This window comes from Castanea sativa, chromosome 7 (genome assembly GCF_040712315.1).
Source record: "Castanea sativa cultivar Marrone di Chiusa Pesio chromosome 7, ASM4071231v1".
NCBI lineage: Eukaryota > Viridiplantae > Streptophyta > Magnoliopsida > Fagales > Fagaceae > Castanea > Castanea sativa.
In genome coordinates this window covers 29,298,796-29,318,458 of record NC_134019.1, presented here as the reverse complement: position 1 = coordinate 29,318,458, position 19,663 = coordinate 29,298,796, and the positions used below count along the sequence as shown (strand labels likewise).

Below are 19,663 nucleotides of genomic sequence, written 5' to 3'. Positions count from 1 at the left end.
CAATCCAATAAATTTGTGCGATTGTCAATCAGGGAGAGATAAAGAGTTAGGGTTAAATATAAGATTATCATTATTTTGAATCAACCAAGTATTATAAATTAAATTTGAATTAATCAACAATGATGGGAAGTAGATGAGAGATGAGGTTATTGGGTTAAACATGAAAACCAATTACCGATACATTCTGAATGAGAAGTTAATTTTTTTTTTTAGGATATTGGAAAACAAAGTAGCGTGTAATAGCCTCTAAAAAATATCCAAAAGATAAGAATTTAAATACTTATTCAATCCTAGCTTGACTGGAAAAAGAAGTCCAAAAGAAGTCTCTCATTGATTGAGGATATCCAATGTCCACATTCACGTGGAATCATATTGGCTAGAAATAGAAGTCAAAAAAAAAAACCAACTAAACCACGAAGAAGCTATCTACACGAAACTACATTGGCTAAGAAAAAAAAAAAAAAAGCCAGTCCTTCGTTAAAGGAAGAGTTTGTGTTTTAATACAAGACTAATAAACCTAAGAAACTGATAAACCATCCATGCGCAATTATAAAAAGAGAGATGCTATGTCTATAACATTTTTATAATATTTTTACAACAAATCACAGGTGGTTAGTTGTTATTGGTTCAAATTTGAACCTAACACTAAAATTATTTTTTTGTCCTAGCAATAACAATCAATAACAACCTACCACTTAGAATTTGTTATAAAAATGTTGTGGACATATCATTTCTCTTATAAAAACTATCCATAATTTTTCAAACGTGAGGGCCTTAAAAAAATAAAAGAAAAACCCAAAATTTTTGTGTTTAATTCTAGGCCAAAACAAAAAAGAAAGAGTATAGAACAAAGAAAAACTAAAAGGGGCTTGGTTTTTAAAAGGGGTTTGGTTTACCTCCAGTACTTTTATAATTGAAGGTTTCTTTTTATTTTAAATTCACAATGATAAGTGGTTGTGAGTCTTAATCTTCACGTTTTATTTAATTAGTTGGTGATATGACAGTTTCTCATTAAAATAAAAAAATATTCCAATTAAAAAGTGCTAGAGGTAAGCCAAACTTGCATATAAGAAACTCTAAACAATAAATCATATTTTTAGTAAAGTTTTCCGATTACCAAAAATAGTCTTTCATTGACCCATTTTTTAAGATACTACCAACAACAACAAAAAAAAAAAAAGAAAAAAAAAAGCTAAAAACTATCTTCCCATAATGTTTTGTGAGAGAAATTCATGGGATTGGTCAACAAATCAAGGGTCTAATTTCTAGAGAAAATTATGGGATTGAGAAAAAAAAAATTCTTCTAAAAAAATCATTCTAAAAAAAAATTAAAGTTTTGATTTAAATTATCATTGACTTTTGTATTTAATATCTATGAGTATAGATATGGATTCTATTGCTTAACAGCTGCATAATCAAAGGCAAACTGATATGAAGTTCAAATTAATATGTATAATTATTATTCTTCAAATTTAAATCATTCAAAAAAATATTCAAATTTAAATTATCATTGACTTTTATGTTTAATACCTATGAGTATAAATATGGAATTCTATTGCTTAACAGCTGCATAATTAAAGGAAAATTGATTTGAATTTCAAATTAATTTGTATAATTATTATTCTTTATGATAGGATACTAGTTTTTCATTTAATTATTCCATTTATTTTTTGGGTTTTTTTTTTTTAATTTTTAGGTTTTAATTTTTAATAAGAACCACTCAATTTTGTTGGTTCATGTCTAGTGTCTAGTGTCTACAACCAAATGATTGTGGACTATATCAGTTTTACTTTGTAATAAACGTAAATAATTACTGTGCTAACTCAAGGGTAAGGTCAAGAGATCCTGAGAAACTTCCCTCTTCTTCGAATTGGAAAGCCATCAGTTTGGGCTTTTCTATCTTCCGTAACGGATTGGTTTGGGGAATTGGTAATGGAGCCGGGGTGGATGTATGGCTGGATAATTGGATTAATGGTGACTCTCTTTGGGGTATGATTGAAGGCCCTCTCAAGCAGGAAGAACGAAACTTGAGAGTTTTAGATCTGTATAGTTGTCAAGGTTGGAATTGGGATCTTATCTCCTTTGACTTACCATTCTCCATCAAAGAAAAAATTAAGGCTATTCCAATTCAGATGTTTGGGAGTGGGAGAGATATGATGATGCGGAAGTTCTCCAAGAATGGAGAATTCACTACAACTTCAGCTTACAAACTTGCACATCAAGGTGATGAGAATGCTACACAGTTTAGTGGGCAGTGGATTTGGAAATTAGATATGTTACCAAAAATTATAAATTTTATTTGGTTGTGTTTGCATGGTAGCATTCCAGTTAAGGAAGTGTCAGCAAATAGGGGTGTCAATTGTGATAAGTTGTGCCCGCTTTGTAGAAACTAGGATGAGTCCATTGTTCATGTGCTTCGTAATTGTGTTTATGCACGTGATGTGTGGCGGAAACTGGAGGTTCCTCCAACTCAAGTTACTTCCTTTGCTGATGGTCTTGAGGTTTGGTTAAAGACCAATTCATTAAGTTCAGCGCTGCATAAGGGATCCATTCCTTGGTGCACTGTTTTCCTTTATACTGTTTGGTCCTTATGGAAGAATAGAAACTCTACTGTGTTTGATAATTCTGTTCCAAATCCAACTCTTGAGAGGTTGTGCTTAAGTCAAGCTAAGGAATATCATTTTTGTGTCAATAAGGTTAAGCAAGTTACTCCAAAAATTGCTATCCCTATCAAATGGACGAAACCTCTTCCGGGTTGGCACAAACTCAACACTGATGGAGCTTCTTTGGGGAATCCAGGTAAGGCTGGTGGTGGAAGGTTGATCCGAGACAGCGAAGGGAGATGGATTAGGGGGTACTCGAGGTCTATTAAGCACACGACGAGTGTTATGGCTGAATTATGGGCTTTGAGAGATGGGCTAAATCTTGCTATTTAATTGGGTATTGGCTGTTTAGAAATGGAGCTTGATGCTAAGGTTATTGTGGAGATGTTGAAAAATTCTAACAGTACTAATATTAAAGTTTCTCCATTGCTTCTTGATTGCAGATCCCTCATAGCAAGATTCAGGTAGGTTCGGGTAGCTCATGTGTATAGAGAAGGGAACAGATGTGCTGATCTGCTGGCCAAGAATGATTGTTATTTGAGGGAGGATTTTGTTATTTTTGAAACCTCTCCCTCTGCTGAATTAGATAGACTGCTTATTTATGATTGTAATGAGTTGTATTATTATAGGCGGGTAGCCACTACTTTAGCCTCGGCCAGTTTGTAAGTTTGTTTGTTTTAATATATTCTGCCTGTTAACAAAAAAAAAAAAAGAGTGTGTTTGGATAAGAAAAAAATAATAATTTAATACAATCAATTCCAATATTGAAAGTCTACCCTACTTATCAAAACAAGGCAATGGCCGAAGATGAAGTCCCCGAGAGAAAGTTTTACACGTATGCACCTTCATTAAGTTAATAAAAATTCTATCTACTAAAAAAAAAAAAAAAAAAAAATTGGAAGATTATCAAATTATTTTTAACAAGAAGCCTGTGGAGAAGATGACTCTAGATTCATGCCCCTCCTCCTTCTCCAGAGCAAACTTCCATCTCCGCTCCGCCGCGCCAGATCACCGACTCAAACCCCTCTCAACTTTCCGATCACAAAGCACCGGAAGAGGAAGACGAATAGGACATGATCTCCGGAATCCGCAGCGATTTTGCCCTCACTCTCTCTCTCTCTCTCGTTCTCTGGTACGTTTGTCTCTCTCTTTCTCGAATTGTTTTTCTTTTTGTTTGGCTTCTTTAATTAGGGTTTAGATCTACCAATTTTTCTTTTTCTTTTTGTGTGGATTAGATTTCCGCTTGGTTTGTAGGTTTTGTTTTTTAGGGTTTGGTATTTGGGTTTTGGGTCAACTCGGGTCTCCAGCTCTGATCCAAGGGACGGGTATATCAACCAGTTTTCTTCTTTATTGTTTTTGCGAAAATTCTAGATTTTGTCTCTGAGTGTTATTCGATTTGTCCTAATTTTAGTGTTTATAAGTGTAAACTATCTTGGATAATCGAAATGTACTCTCTCTGAGTTCTCCGCTGTGGTTTGGTTTGAATTTGGGGGTTTCTTTTTTGTGGACTGACTAAGTTGCTCAGTTCTTTTTAAATAATATAATGTGCCCCATGATAGACAGATTCTTTCATTTGTCAAGTTTTCTTCGCCAATTTCATTACCATATTTATTTCACTAGATTAACAAGTTATTGGCCTTCAAATGTCCGGGTTTGTGGCTTTTGGTTTCTGCCTATGGAGTGGCAGTTTTCTTGTAAGGAGTGCAGTAAAATCTCAGCGTTTGTTTCTTTAGGGAATCTGCAGAGAAAAGATGAACTATGTTCAGCTCATATTGATTTACACACTTTTCTGAAGACTGTGTCAACGCGACCAATTTTTGTTGGGCTGAGCTCTGTTGGAAGGCAAGTTCTTTATATGTGTATTTTTTTTGTTCTCAACTTCTTTTAAATGCCTCCCATGAAGTTTATTTACCAGAGCTCATCTGTTAAAATTGTTAGTTGGGTCAAAATATATCATTATGTGATTATAGGAGGTATAGCTTTTAAATTATTGTTGCTCGTCTGTTTGAATGGACTAGTTCCATATATATTGATGCATATAGGTCTTGCACTGCCACCATTTTATTACCATAGTACTGATATGTTGATGATTTCATTAGCCTCATTTACTTTCTTGAACCGAGTTTGCCTTTTTTGTCTGCAGCATGGGCTTTCTAAAAAATCCCCAAGCATTTCTTCATGTACTACGAACTGTTATAGAGATCACAAGTTACAGATTTATCCTCTTCATAGCTGGCTTTGAAGCTTTAGATGCAGCTGTCCATATGATTGCTGCAGAAGCATCATCATGTTCAAGTCAAACACAGCTCAGTGAAGATTGCATCTCTCTCTTTAACAGTCAGCTCTTTTGCTTCACTGGGTATGTTTCTTCAAATATTAGGAAACTTGCTGGAAGAAGATGACTACTGTTAATAGAAAGTTATCAGATGCAAAAGATAATTGCAATCTATCAATTTATGCATTTTATTTGATATCAAACACATAACTGGCACACACTATAGTGACAATGGCTTTTTGGACAAATGGCACTTCCACCTCCCATGATGGGTTGGGAAGTGAAGGTGGGGGTTCGAGTCCCCTCGGGTGTGAGTATTTACCCAGGGAATAAAATGTGCACTCTAGGATTGCACAGACAATTAGAAAAAAGGGGGTTTCAGCTATTTGTCTTGAAATAGCTGCTCATCATTTGCCAATACTTGCAGAAAGCTGCTCATCATCTGCTAATGATTTTCCAAGCTACTTCAAGCAAGGTGTCCTATAATGGGTATACGGATAGCTTAGATAATAATTTGAGTGTTTTTTTTTTTTCTTGTGTTGTAGGGTTTAACTAATGTTTTTAATATTTATATGCTAAGTTATAGAATGTTATAGGAGTATTTTCATGGTATTTCTTGATATATATGTATCCTACACCTGTGGACACTTGGTGCCACTTGGTAAGGTAACACTGGTATGTCTTATCTTCATTGCCGGAACCTTTTAATCAGGTCAATATCCTGCTATGTAATAATGAGTGAGCACTCATTCAAAAGCATTAGCGGTTATAATTATATATAGCTCTCAAAGAGAGGGGAGAGATATTATCATTTTTTTCATTGAGTAAATGGCATTGTGCTATTATCAAGTTATTTTTTATTTTTCTTAAAGAGCTTTTTAGCTCTATCAACTCTCTAAGGCTCTGCTTAAGGCAAGCCAGACAGAACCTAGAAATTATTTTTGCAAGTTGCATTAACTGTTTCATCGTACTGTTTCTCCTTTGTCTTGCTTCTTGTTACACCAACTCTGTAACCACGCTGGTTTATCATTAAGGCATCTCATTGTGTCAAATAAAGGGTTGGAATGTGCTTAGATTACATTCATACTTACATGTAAAACTCAAATGGCACTGTCCTTCTCCTACAGAATGGGGTGGAGGGCATTGTGTTGGGTTTAAAACCCATAGGATGCACATGTAACTTACTAATCTCTATCTGCGCATGTGTGTGTATGAATTTGAGTCACCATGTATTAATTTTATAATTTTATCATGTAAAAGGCACTGATACAATAATGTCCCTTGTTCCTATTACTTTCGGACAAGATGAATCCCTTTTTCTTTTAACTTGTTCGAGAATATGTGTCCTTAAGATATATTTGTATGTATTTATGTGTTTTTTTTTAAAAAAAAATTTTTATGTGTTTATATATCCAATATTTTTTGGGGGAATGTTTGTTTTGCTAAGAATGTATGAATTCTTGGTTGCAATTATGTTGAGATTAGAACTTTTACCATTGAGCTCTGATAGTATGTTTGAGGAATTTTAATTTTGTGTCTTTGCGAAGGATCTTTTATTTTGGAGAACTATGGATGTAATAAAAGTTTATGAGAAATTTAGACTCAATGGAAATGGGCCGACTTGCAAGCAAAATTAAATAGCGAGTTGCTAAATAACTTGGGCAACTTTATAAATTGAGTTTTGAGTTTCATTGTTAAACCTCCAGGTTGGTTGGCTGTGTACCTCTAATGCATTTTCCGTATGGCCAGAGACGTAAATAAAATTAAAACGCGGCTATAGCCAAATTAAAAAAAAAAAAAAAAAAAAAAAGGGCATTTATAAGTCGTGGCTATAGCTGCCCCCTGTAGCCACGTTTGAAAAATGCGGCTAGAGTATGTCCTATAGCCGCAATTGCAAAAATGCGGCCATAGACCCCTCAGCCCTATAGTCACAGGCTTTAGGCCACAGTTCAAAACGCGGCCTAAAAAAATGCGGCTATAGGACTTTTTTGGTAGTGATCGGACAAAACTCAAGAAATACACGTTCAAGTTTTGTTTGAGTGTTGTTGTAGGTGTTTTTTTTTTTTGTTTTTTTAATTTAATTTTATTTAAAATGTAGTGTTTTAATCCTTAAATTTAGCCATGTACTACACATCTATAACAAAAAGTTAAAAAGAGCTTAAATTTAAAATTTAACAACTACCTTTTTTTGATTTACGGGAAAAGGCTGACATTTTTTTTTTGGAGTTGTTATTTTTGTTTTTTGTTTTTTTTTTATAATTTTATTTATGATAGTTATCAATTTGTATTTAATCCTAAAATGTAGTGTTTTAATTCTAAAATTTAGCCATGTACTACACATCCATAACAAAAAGTTTTATTAAATAAAGCTTATATTTAAAATTTAGCAACTACATTTTTTTTTTCTTTTATGGTAAAAGGCTTAATTTTAATCCTAAAATGAAATGTTTTAATCTTAGAAGTTAGCTACTTACTACACATCCATAATAAAAGTTAAAAAGAGTTTAAATTTCAAATATATCAACGACCTTTACAAATGAGAAAAGGTACATAACATTTTTGATGGATAAGTAAATTAATAATTATAAAAAAAATGTAAATTGAATTTCACATATAATTATACAAATGATAAATATAGTACAAAAAGTTAAAAAGAGCTTATATTTTAAATTTAGCAACTACCAATTTTTTTTTTCTTTTACAGTAAAAGGCTCAATTCTAATCCTAAAATCTAGTGTTTTAATCTCAAAAGTTAGCCACTTACTATACATTTGTAAAAAAAGTTAAAAATAGTTTAAATTTCAAATATATCAACTATCTTTAAAACTGAGAAAAAGGTACGTAACATTTTTTGTAGAGTAGTAAATTAAATAATTTATATAAAATCTCTCACCCGAACTTATCTAATAATAATCCATTCCAACAACTCCTCACTGCAATCTAATAAATTTGTGCGATCGTCAATCTGGGAGAGATAAAAGAGTTAGGGTTAAATATAAGATTATCATTATTTTGAATCAACCAAGTATTATAAATTAAATTAGAATTAATCAACAATGATGGGAAGTAGATGAGAGATGAGGTTATTGGGTTAAATATGAAAACCAATTACCGATACATTCTGAATGAGAAGTTAATTTTTTTTTTTTTTTTTTAGGATATTGGAAAACAAAGTAGCATGTAATACCCTCTTAAAAAATATCCAAAAGATAAGAATTTAAATACTTATTCAATCCTAGCTTGACTGGAAAATGAAGTCCAAAAGAAGTCTCTCATGGATTGAGGATATCCAATGTCCATATTCACGTGGAATCATATTGGCTAGAAAAAGAAGTCCAAAAAAAAAAAAAAAAATTTAAATGGAATCATATTGGCTAGAAAAAGAAGTCCAAAAAAAAAAAAAAAAATTTAAATGGAATCATATTGGCTAAAAAAAAGCCAGTCCTTCATTAAAGGAAGAGTTTGTGTTTTAATACATGACTGATAAACCTAAGAAACTGATAAGCCATCCACGGGCAATTATAAAAACTATCTATAATTTTTCAACGTGAGGGCCTTAAAAAAAAAAAAGAAAAACCCAAAAATTTTAGTGTTTAATTCTAGGCCAAAACAAAAAAGAAAGAGTATTTTAGGCATAAAAAATGAGAAATCTAAACATAGGAAGTCTATTAAATAGTAGTATATATATATATATATATATATATATATATATATATATATATATATATATATATATGAGATTTTAAACTTCCACATGCAAGCTTCCGTCTCTGTACTAAGCCTGTGTCCTTCAAAATGTGTCCCTGGAGACGGTTATTAAAAGAACAAAATTATATGGCCCGTTGGGCCAGGGGGACAATGGCCCCCTACGGCCTTAACATGGGCTCCGTTCTTATGTGTGTGTGTCATGTTTAGTTTATAGATTTAAAAATGAAAAAAAAATATTAACTAAATAGTAATACTTATTAAAACATACACGAAAATAATAATATTAATATTTTAAATCAGGTTTATAATATATTATTTGATAAGAGTACAATTACAAAAGGGTTTAACTTTTGTAGTTATAGACTGAGGTTATTAACAACGGATACTAGACACACACAACTAATATGGGATAATCATCATTTTCTTTTTTGAGTAAACAGTAATACTTATTAGAACACACACGAAAATTAACTATTGCTTTAAATATTAGTTCTTAAAAAAAATATGAAAAAAAAAGTATTTAATTTTTAATAACCTTTTATATTTCTCATGAACATACTATTAAAAATTTTCTAAAATAACCTATTAATAAATATCTTAAAGATACCTATAAAAATTTCTGTATGTATGTTACGCCTTTTCTCACTCAGGGTCCAAGTTGTTGGTGGAGTGTCCATAGCGTTGTTTGATACAGAAATTGGATAGGAACAGAAAAAGACAGTAGAAAAATAAATGGACACAAATTATAGCAGTAGAAGGTAAATAAAGGACAAAGAAAGTGGAGCCGGTAGAGCTGCTTTTAGTGGCCAAAACTGAAGTAGAATGAAAATATTCCTCCTACCAAGAAATCAAAGAGACGGTTGACACATTATTTGTTTGGAACAAATGAGACTGAGAGTTAATGAATAAGAAGACAAGGGCTTTCCCATGTGTCGGCACAAGAGCAGGACCTACATTCAGTGGTAGAGCCACGTACTGTTGATTGAGTGCAAGCAATTACTCATATATATATATATATATATATATATATATGCACACATACTCGTATATAAAATGATTTCAAATTACACTTGTAACTCCATAAGAGTTAAAACTTTTTAAACCGTAAATTTCTAAAAGATCAAACGGTTAAAAGAAGACATTATTATTCATCATTACATCACTAAATACTTACCAAATTAATAACATCTTTATTATCTCTTTCCCTATTAATTGCTAATTGTGTTTTTTTTTTCCTCTCTCTTTAGTCTTTATTAAGTCCTTTCACTGTAATCTGTTTTTTTTTTTCTTCTCCTGCAATTCATCAAACGTTTCTACCCTCATCTTTCTACCCTATCTCCTAGAATTACAAAAATTACAATAAAACATAAAAAATGATTAAATCATAAAAATAGAAGCCTATATTAATTCGATATCCAACCACAGACTCCAAAAATTTCTTCCTGCAAAATCAAACTGTGATTCATGTCTTGTGATCTTGTGCAACAACGAATGGAGTTTAGACCTCTTTGGAGTAAAGTTTCAAAAATGTGTGAGAGAATCGGATGGTTTTATCGAACTCATTGACATTCTTCTACAAAATTAGTTGGATGCACTGGAGTTTCATGGATCTGTAGTAACAATATGGTTGATTTGCCATCAATGTAATTAAGTGGTACATTGTGGCACCTGAGTGATACGAAATTAGGATTAGGAAGCTTCTTGTGGATTAGTATTACCCACTGAACCCTCACTCTAACGTGGTTGGATAGTGATAAAATATATCCAGCAACCACACCATATACAAGTCCTAAGTTTATAGAAGTCTATCCTTAGTGATAAAATAATCAGATTGTATCTTAAGTGAGGAGGTTGTTTGCAAATCAACAAACATTTAAAAAAGATTTTAAAAAATCAAGTAAATAAAATTGGAACACAAGATACAAGGAACCTAAACTAAAAATAATTAGAAGTTATTTTCAAGAATTCGTGGTCTTAAACATTTTGTTAAAAAAATGAGGAAAGTGATAGACGTTTTATTTAAGGGAGTAAAACATTGACTGAAGTAAGGAAAGGTTAGAAAGATGAGGTAGAAACGTTTGATGAATTGCAGGAGAAGAAAAAAAAAAGGTTACAGTGAAAGAACTTCATTAAAGACTAAAGAGAGAGGAAAAAAAACACAATTAGCAATTAATAACGAAAGAGATAATGAGGATGCTATTAATTTGGTAAGTATACCACTGCTCCCCCTTAGTGCAGTGGTCACTCTATAAGTATAAATACTTGTGGAGTGTGGGGGGCAAGAACCAGGGTTCGAGTCTCCAGAAGGAAGTTTCACAGACATATACACTTAGATTAGGCTAGAGTATAAATTTTATCTTGTATAAAAAAAAAATAATTTGGTAAGTATACCACTGCTCCCCTTTAGTACGGTGGTCACTCTATAAGTATAAATACTTATGGGGTGTGGGGGCAAGGACCGGGGTTCGAGTCTCCAGAAGGGAGCTTCACACACATATACACTTAGATTAGGTTAGAGTATAAATTTTATCTTGTATAAAAAAATAATAATAATTTGGTAAGTATTTAATGATATGATGATGAACAATAGTATTTTCTTTTAACCGTTTGATCTTTTAGAAATCTACGGCATTTTTTAAGCCGTAACTTGAACCTCTCTCTCTCTCTCTCCATATATATATATATATATATATATATATATATATATGACCTTAAAACTCATTCAATATTAGAGTTTTTATTTAATGATTACAACTATCTTAGTAACAAGTATCATCAATAATTTGACCATTAAAAGATTGTCACCATCATCATCATTAGCCTAAGGAATTTTTTGGCTTAGTTTTATCGCTAATATTTAACTAGGAATGTCATCTACTTAACTTTTATCTTCTAGAGTTTTTTTGGAGAATTTTACTATAGAATTCCTAAAATCTTATTCATTTTAAAATGATAGCAATAGATTTTGTCTCATCATCAAATAGATAGCAAAATGATAATAATTAATATTTGTTTAAATACTAATGATGTGTTAAAATCCATTTCCACTCATTTTAAAATAGATGGACATCGTTTCAATTCAAATACTTTATAGTGGAGTCATTCTAAGAAATCTACATGATCATAATCTTCTATATCAGTTAGAATCAAGGGAAAAAAAAATCTTATATATCAAATAGAATGTATAGGAAAATGTGAGAAGAACCAAGAATCAAGGTAAAAAATAATAATAATAAAGGAACAGGGTGAATGAAAAACTTTGGAGAGAAAATAGGAAGGAAAAACTTTTTGGAGTGTGTTTGGTTGGTTGAGGAAGAAGGAAAATAAATGATAAGACTCAAGTGTTTTCTCTCTAAGGTCACCAAAAAGTTTTCTCCTCAAAATGAAGAGAAAACTGAGTGGGGATGATTTTTTCTTGATTGATAAAAATGTCCATATACATGTGCACATGAGCTTCTTCAAGTTGCCTTTATTATTATTATTTTTTTCCTTCTCTAACGTTGCCTTATTACCTTTTATTTTTATTTTTTTGCTTTTTTTTTTCTACGCAACACATTGCCTTTTTTTTTTTCTTTTGCTGGGCAACGTTACTTTTTTTTCCTTCTTCTTTTGATTTTCTAGGCTTGGGCATCTTTTTTTTCCTCTTCTGGGCAGTAACGTTGCCCTTCTTCTTCTTTGTTTTCCTATTCTTTTTTTTTTCTTTTGATTCTCTAGGGTCTGGCATGATAATTTTTTTTTTTAACTAGATGTATTTTTTTTTTGGGATATGATATTTATTTTTTTAATAAATTTGGGTAATTTTTTTTTTTTTTGTGGTTATTTGTCACTTTTTTATTTTAATTGAACATCATTCTTTAACAAAGGTATATGAGTAAATTTATTCAAATTCATTTTTTTCATCTCTCCACTTTTTCACTCTCAACCAAACAAATAGGAAAGAAAATAAAATCTTTTCTATCCTTCCACTTTTCCATTTTTCTACCATTTTCTATCCTCTCATTTTTCCACTTCTCCAACCAAACAGACCCTAAAAGAAATTAAAAAGTTATCACAAGCAAAATCAGGTTGTTGAATTGGTATTTGAATTACTTTGTTCATTATCATAATTTTTCCATTTTTCTATTTCTCTATGATCTTTTGTAGTTTTTGTTACAATTAAGGGAAAATTATTCAATATTTTGAGAAAAATGATTTTTTCATCTAACATGAATAGTGGTTTACTCTTGAAATATGATGTAATTATTCATCATTAAGGATTCTAGATCCTCTCAAAAGTCAAAAAAACAAAATTATATGGCCCGTTGGGCCAGGGGGACAATGCCCCCTTCGGCCTTAACATGGGCTCCGTTCTTATGTGTGTCATGTTTGGTTTATAGATTTAAGGTCGGTTTGGATGGAGCTGAAACTGAAAACTAAAAAATACTGTAGTAAAATAATTTTTTAATAAGTTAAAAATACTGTTCACGCTTAAAATTACTGTTCATTAACCTAAAATCACTGTTCATGACTAATAAACAGTACACAATACGCGTCCCAGTGAAGAAAAAAAAAAAAGGAAAGGGGCTGAAATGCAGACGCTGAGAGTTTCAGCCCCTCCCAAACGCACACTTAAGAAGGAGAAAAGTTAACCATTACTTTAAGATATTAGTAAAAAAAAAAAAAGTATTTAATTTTTTTATAACTTTTATATTTCTCATTAAGATAGTATTATTATTTTTTTTAAATAATCGACTAATAAATATCCTAAAGATACCTATAAAAATTTTCTGTCTGTATGTTACGCCATTTCTCTGGACCCAAGTTGTTGGTGGAGTCTGTCCATAGCTTGTTTGTTACCAAAATTGGATAGGACCAGAAAAAGATAGTAGAAAATAAATGGACACAAACTATAGCAGTAGAAGGTAAATAAAGGACAAAGAAAGTAGAGCCTGTAGAGCTGCTTTTACCTTTTAGTGGCCAAAGCTGAAGTAGAAAATATTCCTCCTACTAAGAAATCAAACAGATGGTTGACACATTATTTGTTTGGAACAAATGAGACTGAGAATTAATGAATAAGAAGGCAAGGGCTTTCCCATGTGTCGACACAAGAGCAGGACCTACATTCAGTGGCAGAGCCACACATTGTTGATTGGGTGCAAGCAATTACACTCATGCATATTATATATATGCACACACACATACACACACGTATGTATGTATATAATTATGCCCTCAAGACTAATTCAATATTAGAGTTTTTTTTTTTTTTAATGATTGCAACTATCTTAGTAACAAGTATCATCAATTACTTTACCGTAAAAAGATTGTAACCATCATCATCATTAGCCTAAGGAATTTTTTGACTGAGTTTTCTCGCTAATATTTAACTAGGAATGTCATCTACTTAGCTTTTATCTTCTAGAGTTTGTGTGGATCCTTTTTATTTGGACAGTACCCAGGCCCAAGTAAAAACAAGGATCTTGGGCCTTTTACTTGTTATTTGGTGGATTGGGCTTGGTTCACCGCAGCTAAATAGGGCTGATTATAAACCAAGTTGTGCGCAAGTTACATAAAGCTCCTCACGGCAAAAATGTGATTCTTTGTAAGCAATAAAATATCATTATAAGCGTTTTAGTGTCATAAAATGGCCATTTACTCTTATGAAACAAGTAAAATAATTATTCATAATATTTATAATGAGAAAGATATTGAAATAGAATATTTAAGGCTTATATTTTATTGTGTAAACAATATTTAAAAAAGTTCCTTCACTTGGTATCCCGAACGTACTGTCGTGGTACCCCAGACATACTAGGCCTGTAATCCTAGAATGCTAATTCTCTGAACTATACGATCTTTCTCCATGCTTATTATGCAATGGAGTTTTGTCTTTTCCCTTTACCTCTATAGGTCTTGCATAAGAACACACTATACAATATACATATCTTCAAATAATTGTTAGTTTCTTAGATTAGGATATACGTTTTAATACATATACATATATGTAAATGAATTTCATGAGAATGAGTCAGCTACGAGGATCTTGGCCCCAATTTTCACAGACTTAGTGCTTTTGCATAAGACTTGTGAGATTTGAAACTCAAGTCCAAGTGGCTTTACTTGGGCATTACCTTCCAAGATAGTTAGGCGAGAAGGATTTTGTAGGAGAGAGTGATATCTGATGTGTGCATATTTTGGCATATGTTTCTTTGGAGGCTAAGTGATATTTTGAATGATCTCAAGGATATGGGACAAATTTCTCCACCTTGACTCTCTTATTTTGTTTGTTTCTTTCTTTCTCTTCCTTGCTGGGCTATTAAAGCTCTAATTTGAACATTTGAACTCTCCCTTTTTCCCTTCATTTGAATCCCTCTCCCCCTCCCCCCCCCCCCTATTTTCTACTATGTCTTAGTGTTCTTTTATAGTAGACATGGTCAGGTACCTCGGGCGAGGACGTCTCTGGTTTGCTGGGTAAAACCATGTCCTCTGGAACCTGAAAAAGTGTATTGGGCAAAGGTTTAGCTTAATTAAGAAATTATAACTCAAAATGGGCATTTGACTTTAATTACAAATGGAAGATTCCTTCTTGGAAAGTCAAATAAGTGGGTGGGCTGCTCAATGTACTAGATGACACGTTTAGTTAAAAATGACAATTGAGAGGAAATTGTGGGGAGGTGTCATGCACATGGGGGAACTGAGTTTTCCATTGGTTCATGTATTTTAAGCAAATATATGAACCAAGGGAAACCTTTGAGATCCTCCTTTCACCAGAAATCATTCTCCTACTGACCAAACAATTTCTCCCTTACTATCCACTTGGGATCCCACGAGTTTGGACCATGGGTTACAAAGATAATACATGTTTTTGCTGGATTTTTAATGGCTTTTTTGCTAAAAATCTGAACGTACACTTTGGCTTTCCATATCCTCTGATCGAGATCCTTGCTGCTCTTCTCACTGCATATCCTCTGACTAAGATCCTCTTCTTTTTTCTTTATAATTATTATTATTTCTTTCTTTTTCCTTCTTTTTGGAACTTTGAGCCTTTATGATCCTTCTTATCTTCATGAATTAGGCCTTCTTTTGTTAAGACCCATGGTCTTTCCTTACTTTTCATGGAATGGGTTTTCTTGTGAAATTTTGGTCCTCAACAGAGTTTTAAAGGGAATTTTACTATATAATTCCTAAAATCTTATTCATTTTAAAATGAATGCAATAAATTTTGTCTCATTATCAAATAGATAGCAAAATGATAATAATTAATATTTGTTTAAATATTAATGATGTGTTAAAATCTATTCCACTAATTTCAAAATGGATGGATACCATTCCAAATACTTTATAGTTGACTCATTCTAAGAAATCTACATTATCATAATCTTAAATATCGATATCGGATAGAATCAAGGGAAAAAAAATCTTATATATCAAATAGAATGTATAGGAAAATGTGAGAAGAACCAAGAATCAAGGTAAAAAAATAAAGGAACCAAAGAGAAAATAAAGGAAATTAAGAAGTTATCACAGGCAAATCAGGTCATTGACATGCTATTTCAATTACTTTATTCATTATCATAATTTTTCCATTTTTCTATTTCTCTATGATCTTCTGCAGTTTTCGTTACAATTAAGGGAAAATTATTCAATATTTTGAGAAAAATGATTTTTTTTCTCTCACATGAATAGTGGTTTACTCTTGAAATATTATGTAATTATTCATCATTAAGGATTCTAGATCCTCTCTAAGCAGGAAATATAATTTGATTGACAAAATGGGCAACTACATTGGGTCTCAAATTGGGAGGGGTTTAATCCATATTAGATTAGTTTACTTTTAAAAATCTTAATTAGGCTTGAAGTTTGGACATGATACTTGTTGATCCACTACCATGTTAGTGATTTCCTTTCGCTATATATAGTTTAATAATGAAAGGTTGGAGGATACAAGCCGAGGCATTGGCCAAGAATTTTACTAACACTTTACTAACACAGAAAAAGTGATCAGTAATACGATTGATATTTAAAATTTTGCTACATAATCTTACATACAAATTGATATATTATCAATTATGAAAAAAAAATTAACATTTATTTATTATATTGTTGAAATGGTAACAAATTAACAATTGCATTAATTGCGGTCATATCAATTTATAAACACTTTGTAGTAAATTTGAAGTACCTTTAGCAATTTTTTAAAAGTAAAATGCTCTATACTTTCCTGTCCTTTTGGAAAATATTAAAACTATTTCCAATTTTATTACAACAAGTTTACAAACAAACATATATAATAATAAGTGATTGGTGCAACATTAACAACATAATAAAGTATTATCTAAATTGCATTTTTGTGATTGATGACATATCAATCTGTAAGAGCTATATAGTAATATTTATTGTATCAAGCAATCCCTAATATCAATATTTCCTTTTTCCTTAATCTAATACTTTGTTTTTAATAGATACGACATGATTTGTATTAATTCAATAGCTTCTGCTCTATAATGATTATTTCTTATCATCATGACAAAATTTCAATTAATTTTTAGTATAAAGAGTACAAATGATATATATATATATATATATATATATATGGAAACTATTTTTTTCCTTTGTCTAATTAGTTTTTTTTTTTTTTTTTTACATCTCAGCCTACAACTGCGTCATTGCCTACGATAGCCTAAGTTACCTTATTCCTTAGCTTATATATCTGCCTCTATCGTTATTCATTACCAACCATCCAAATTTCTCTTTATCTGAACTCATCTCCTCCTCCAAATTTCTGTGTGTGCGCGTTGAATCATGGCCTTGAATGAGCAAAAAGAAGAAATTCATGTGCTAATGGTGGCATTTGCCTCTCAAGGTCACATTAACCCTTTGCTTAGACTAGGATCACGCCTTGTCTCTAAAGGCCTACATGTCACCCTTGCAGTCACAGAAATATTTCAGCAACGTATGTTCAAATCTTCCTCCATCACCACCACCAATTCCATCTCTGGAATCCAACTACTATTCTACTCTGATGGCTTTACCATCGAATATGATCGCAAGGCCGATATTGATCTATACATGGAGACCCTAAGTAAGTTTGGACCCATTAGCCTCTCAAACCTTATCAAAAATCACTTCCATGGTGAACATAAAAAACTTTCTTGCATCATCAACAATCCTTTTGTGCCATGGGTAGCTGACGTTGCTGAAGAGCATAAAATTCCATGTACCATGCTATGGATCCAACCTTGTGCTCTCTATGCCATTTACCACCACTTTCATAACAACCTCCACCCATTTCCTACTCCTACAAACCCAGACATGAGTGTTCAATTACCAGGCTTGCCATTGTTGCACACACATGACCTACCATCATTTGTTCTTCCATCAAATCCATTTGGTAGTTTACCAAAGCTATTCACCCAAGTGTTCAAAAACTTGAAGAAGCTTAAGTGGGTACTGGGAAACACATTCTGTGAGCTTGAGAAGGAAGCCATTGATTCCATGGCTGAGCTTTGCCCAATACGCGCTGTTGGTCCACTAGTCCCTCCTTCCATACTTGGTGAAGACCCAAATCTGGATATTGGCATAGAAATGTGGGAACCCCAAGAATCATGCATGGAGTGGCTCAATCATCAGCCACCTTCTTCAGTTATCTACGTTTCATTTGGGAGTATAATAGTGTTATCAGGTAAGCAGTTAGTGAGCATTGCAACAGCCTTAAAGAATAGTGATCGTCCATTTCTTTGGGTGTTGAAACGTTCAGAAGTGCCAAAACCAGAAGGTGAAGAAGAATTGCCACCAGGATTTTTGGAAGAAACAAAAGACCGAGGCCATATAGTAACTTGGTGTCCTCAAACAAAGGTTTTAGCTCACCCATCTATTGCATGCTTTTTAACACATTGTGGTTGGAGTTCCTTGCTAGAAGCCATAGCTACAGGTGTGCCAATGATTGCATATCCTCAGTGGACTGACCAGCCCACAAATGCAAAGCTTATTGCTGAAGTTTTAAACGTGGGTGTGAGGCTTAAGCCAGGGAGTGATGGGTTTGTGGCAACCGTGGAAGTAGAAAGATGCATTGAAGAAATTATGACTGGGCCGAGATCTGAGGAATTCAAGAAAAACGTGGAGGAGTTCAAGCGGGCTGCACGTGAGGCGGTAGCCGATGGTGGGTCCTCAGACCGGAATATCCAAGATTTTGTGGATGAGATTATTGGCCATTTTCGTACGAGTCTTTGATGTGTTGTGTAGTAGTATGCCTTTAGGTCTTTAGGAAGAGTCCAACTCTTCTGTATCATGTATTGTGTTCCACTCAATACTCAATATCATAGTCCTAATTAATGACGCGTAATGCGACAATGTTATTGGAGCTATTCATGAAAATGGTAATGCTAGTGGTCCAGTTCTCCCGATTAAAGTCTTTAAGGACAATGATATATATGTTAGTTACGTGCTAGGAACTTCTTGTAATAACTAATAATGCCATGAATCTTGGACATGTTATATATTATAATGAATCGTACGTGGAAATGCAATAATTAAGAAAAAAGAGATGCAATGGTTTTGTGACTTTTTTTTTCTTGAAAAGTGTTGGTGCATTTTACTACTAAAATATTATTTTTATAAATTAATTAAATGATACGTTGGCAAATCAAATAATATTATGCTAGAGTTTTGTGTGATTACAGTCAGTATTTTTGTCAAAATTTGATACGGAGAGCGAATGCTAATTTATTTATAAGTGTGGAGAGTAATGCAAGGGAAAATGGTAAAAGTGATCGAGAACATTAATCCTAAGAGGAACAATATTTCTAATTGTCTTAAGATATTCAAGAAATTAAATGACAAAATCTAGTTACAAATTTGGTTGTAACCAATTGCTATAATTTTCAAAAAATTAATACATATTTCAAAAATCTAACTGTTGGATTTTATGTTTTTTTTTTATATGTTCTTAATATATATGTCAAATGTTCATGTCAATCGGATTTTATTTACTATTCAATCTATAAAATTATTTTTTTACACATAATTTAATAATACAAAAAGTTGAAATTTAAATATTTGATTGATAATATAACTATTGATCTTTGATATTCTAGAAGTT

General features: G+C 32.3%; 2 protein-coding genes across 4 annotated transcripts; both read left to right on the top strand.

The window, feature by feature from the left end:
* The first annotated feature begins 3,450 nt into the window (after nucleotides 1-3,450).
* Nucleotides 3,451-5,731, top strand: LOC142642632 (uncharacterized). Of its 3 annotated transcripts, none has more exons than XM_075817029.1 (3): nucleotides 3,451-3,735; nucleotides 4,291-4,445; nucleotides 4,747-5,731. In XM_075817029.1, exons 1-3 carry the CDS (start codon nucleotides 3,544-3,546, stop codon nucleotides 5,003-5,005), a joined length of 606 nt encoding a protein of 201 aa, XP_075673144.1. In that variant the 5' UTR covers nucleotides 3,451-3,543; the 3' UTR covers nucleotides 5,006-5,731. The 3 variants fall into 3 exon arrangements, 2 of the variants coding, with proteins under 2 accessions (XP_075673144.1, XP_075673145.1); XM_075817030.1 differs by having other exon boundaries at nucleotides 3,453-3,735; nucleotides 4,348-4,445; XR_012845696.1 differs by having other exon boundaries at nucleotides 3,462-3,735; nucleotides 4,337-4,445.
* An 11,574-nt stretch (nucleotides 5,732-17,305) lies between these two features.
* Nucleotides 17,306-18,968, top strand: LOC142642797 (limonoid UDP-glucosyltransferase-like). The gene has a single exon (XM_075817222.1). The coding sequence runs from the start codon at nucleotides 17,368-17,370 to the stop codon at nucleotides 18,793-18,795; it is 1,428 nt and encodes a 475-aa protein (XP_075673337.1). The 5' UTR covers nucleotides 17,306-17,367; the 3' UTR covers nucleotides 18,796-18,968.
* The last annotated feature ends 695 nt before the right edge of the window (nucleotides 18,969-19,663 follow it).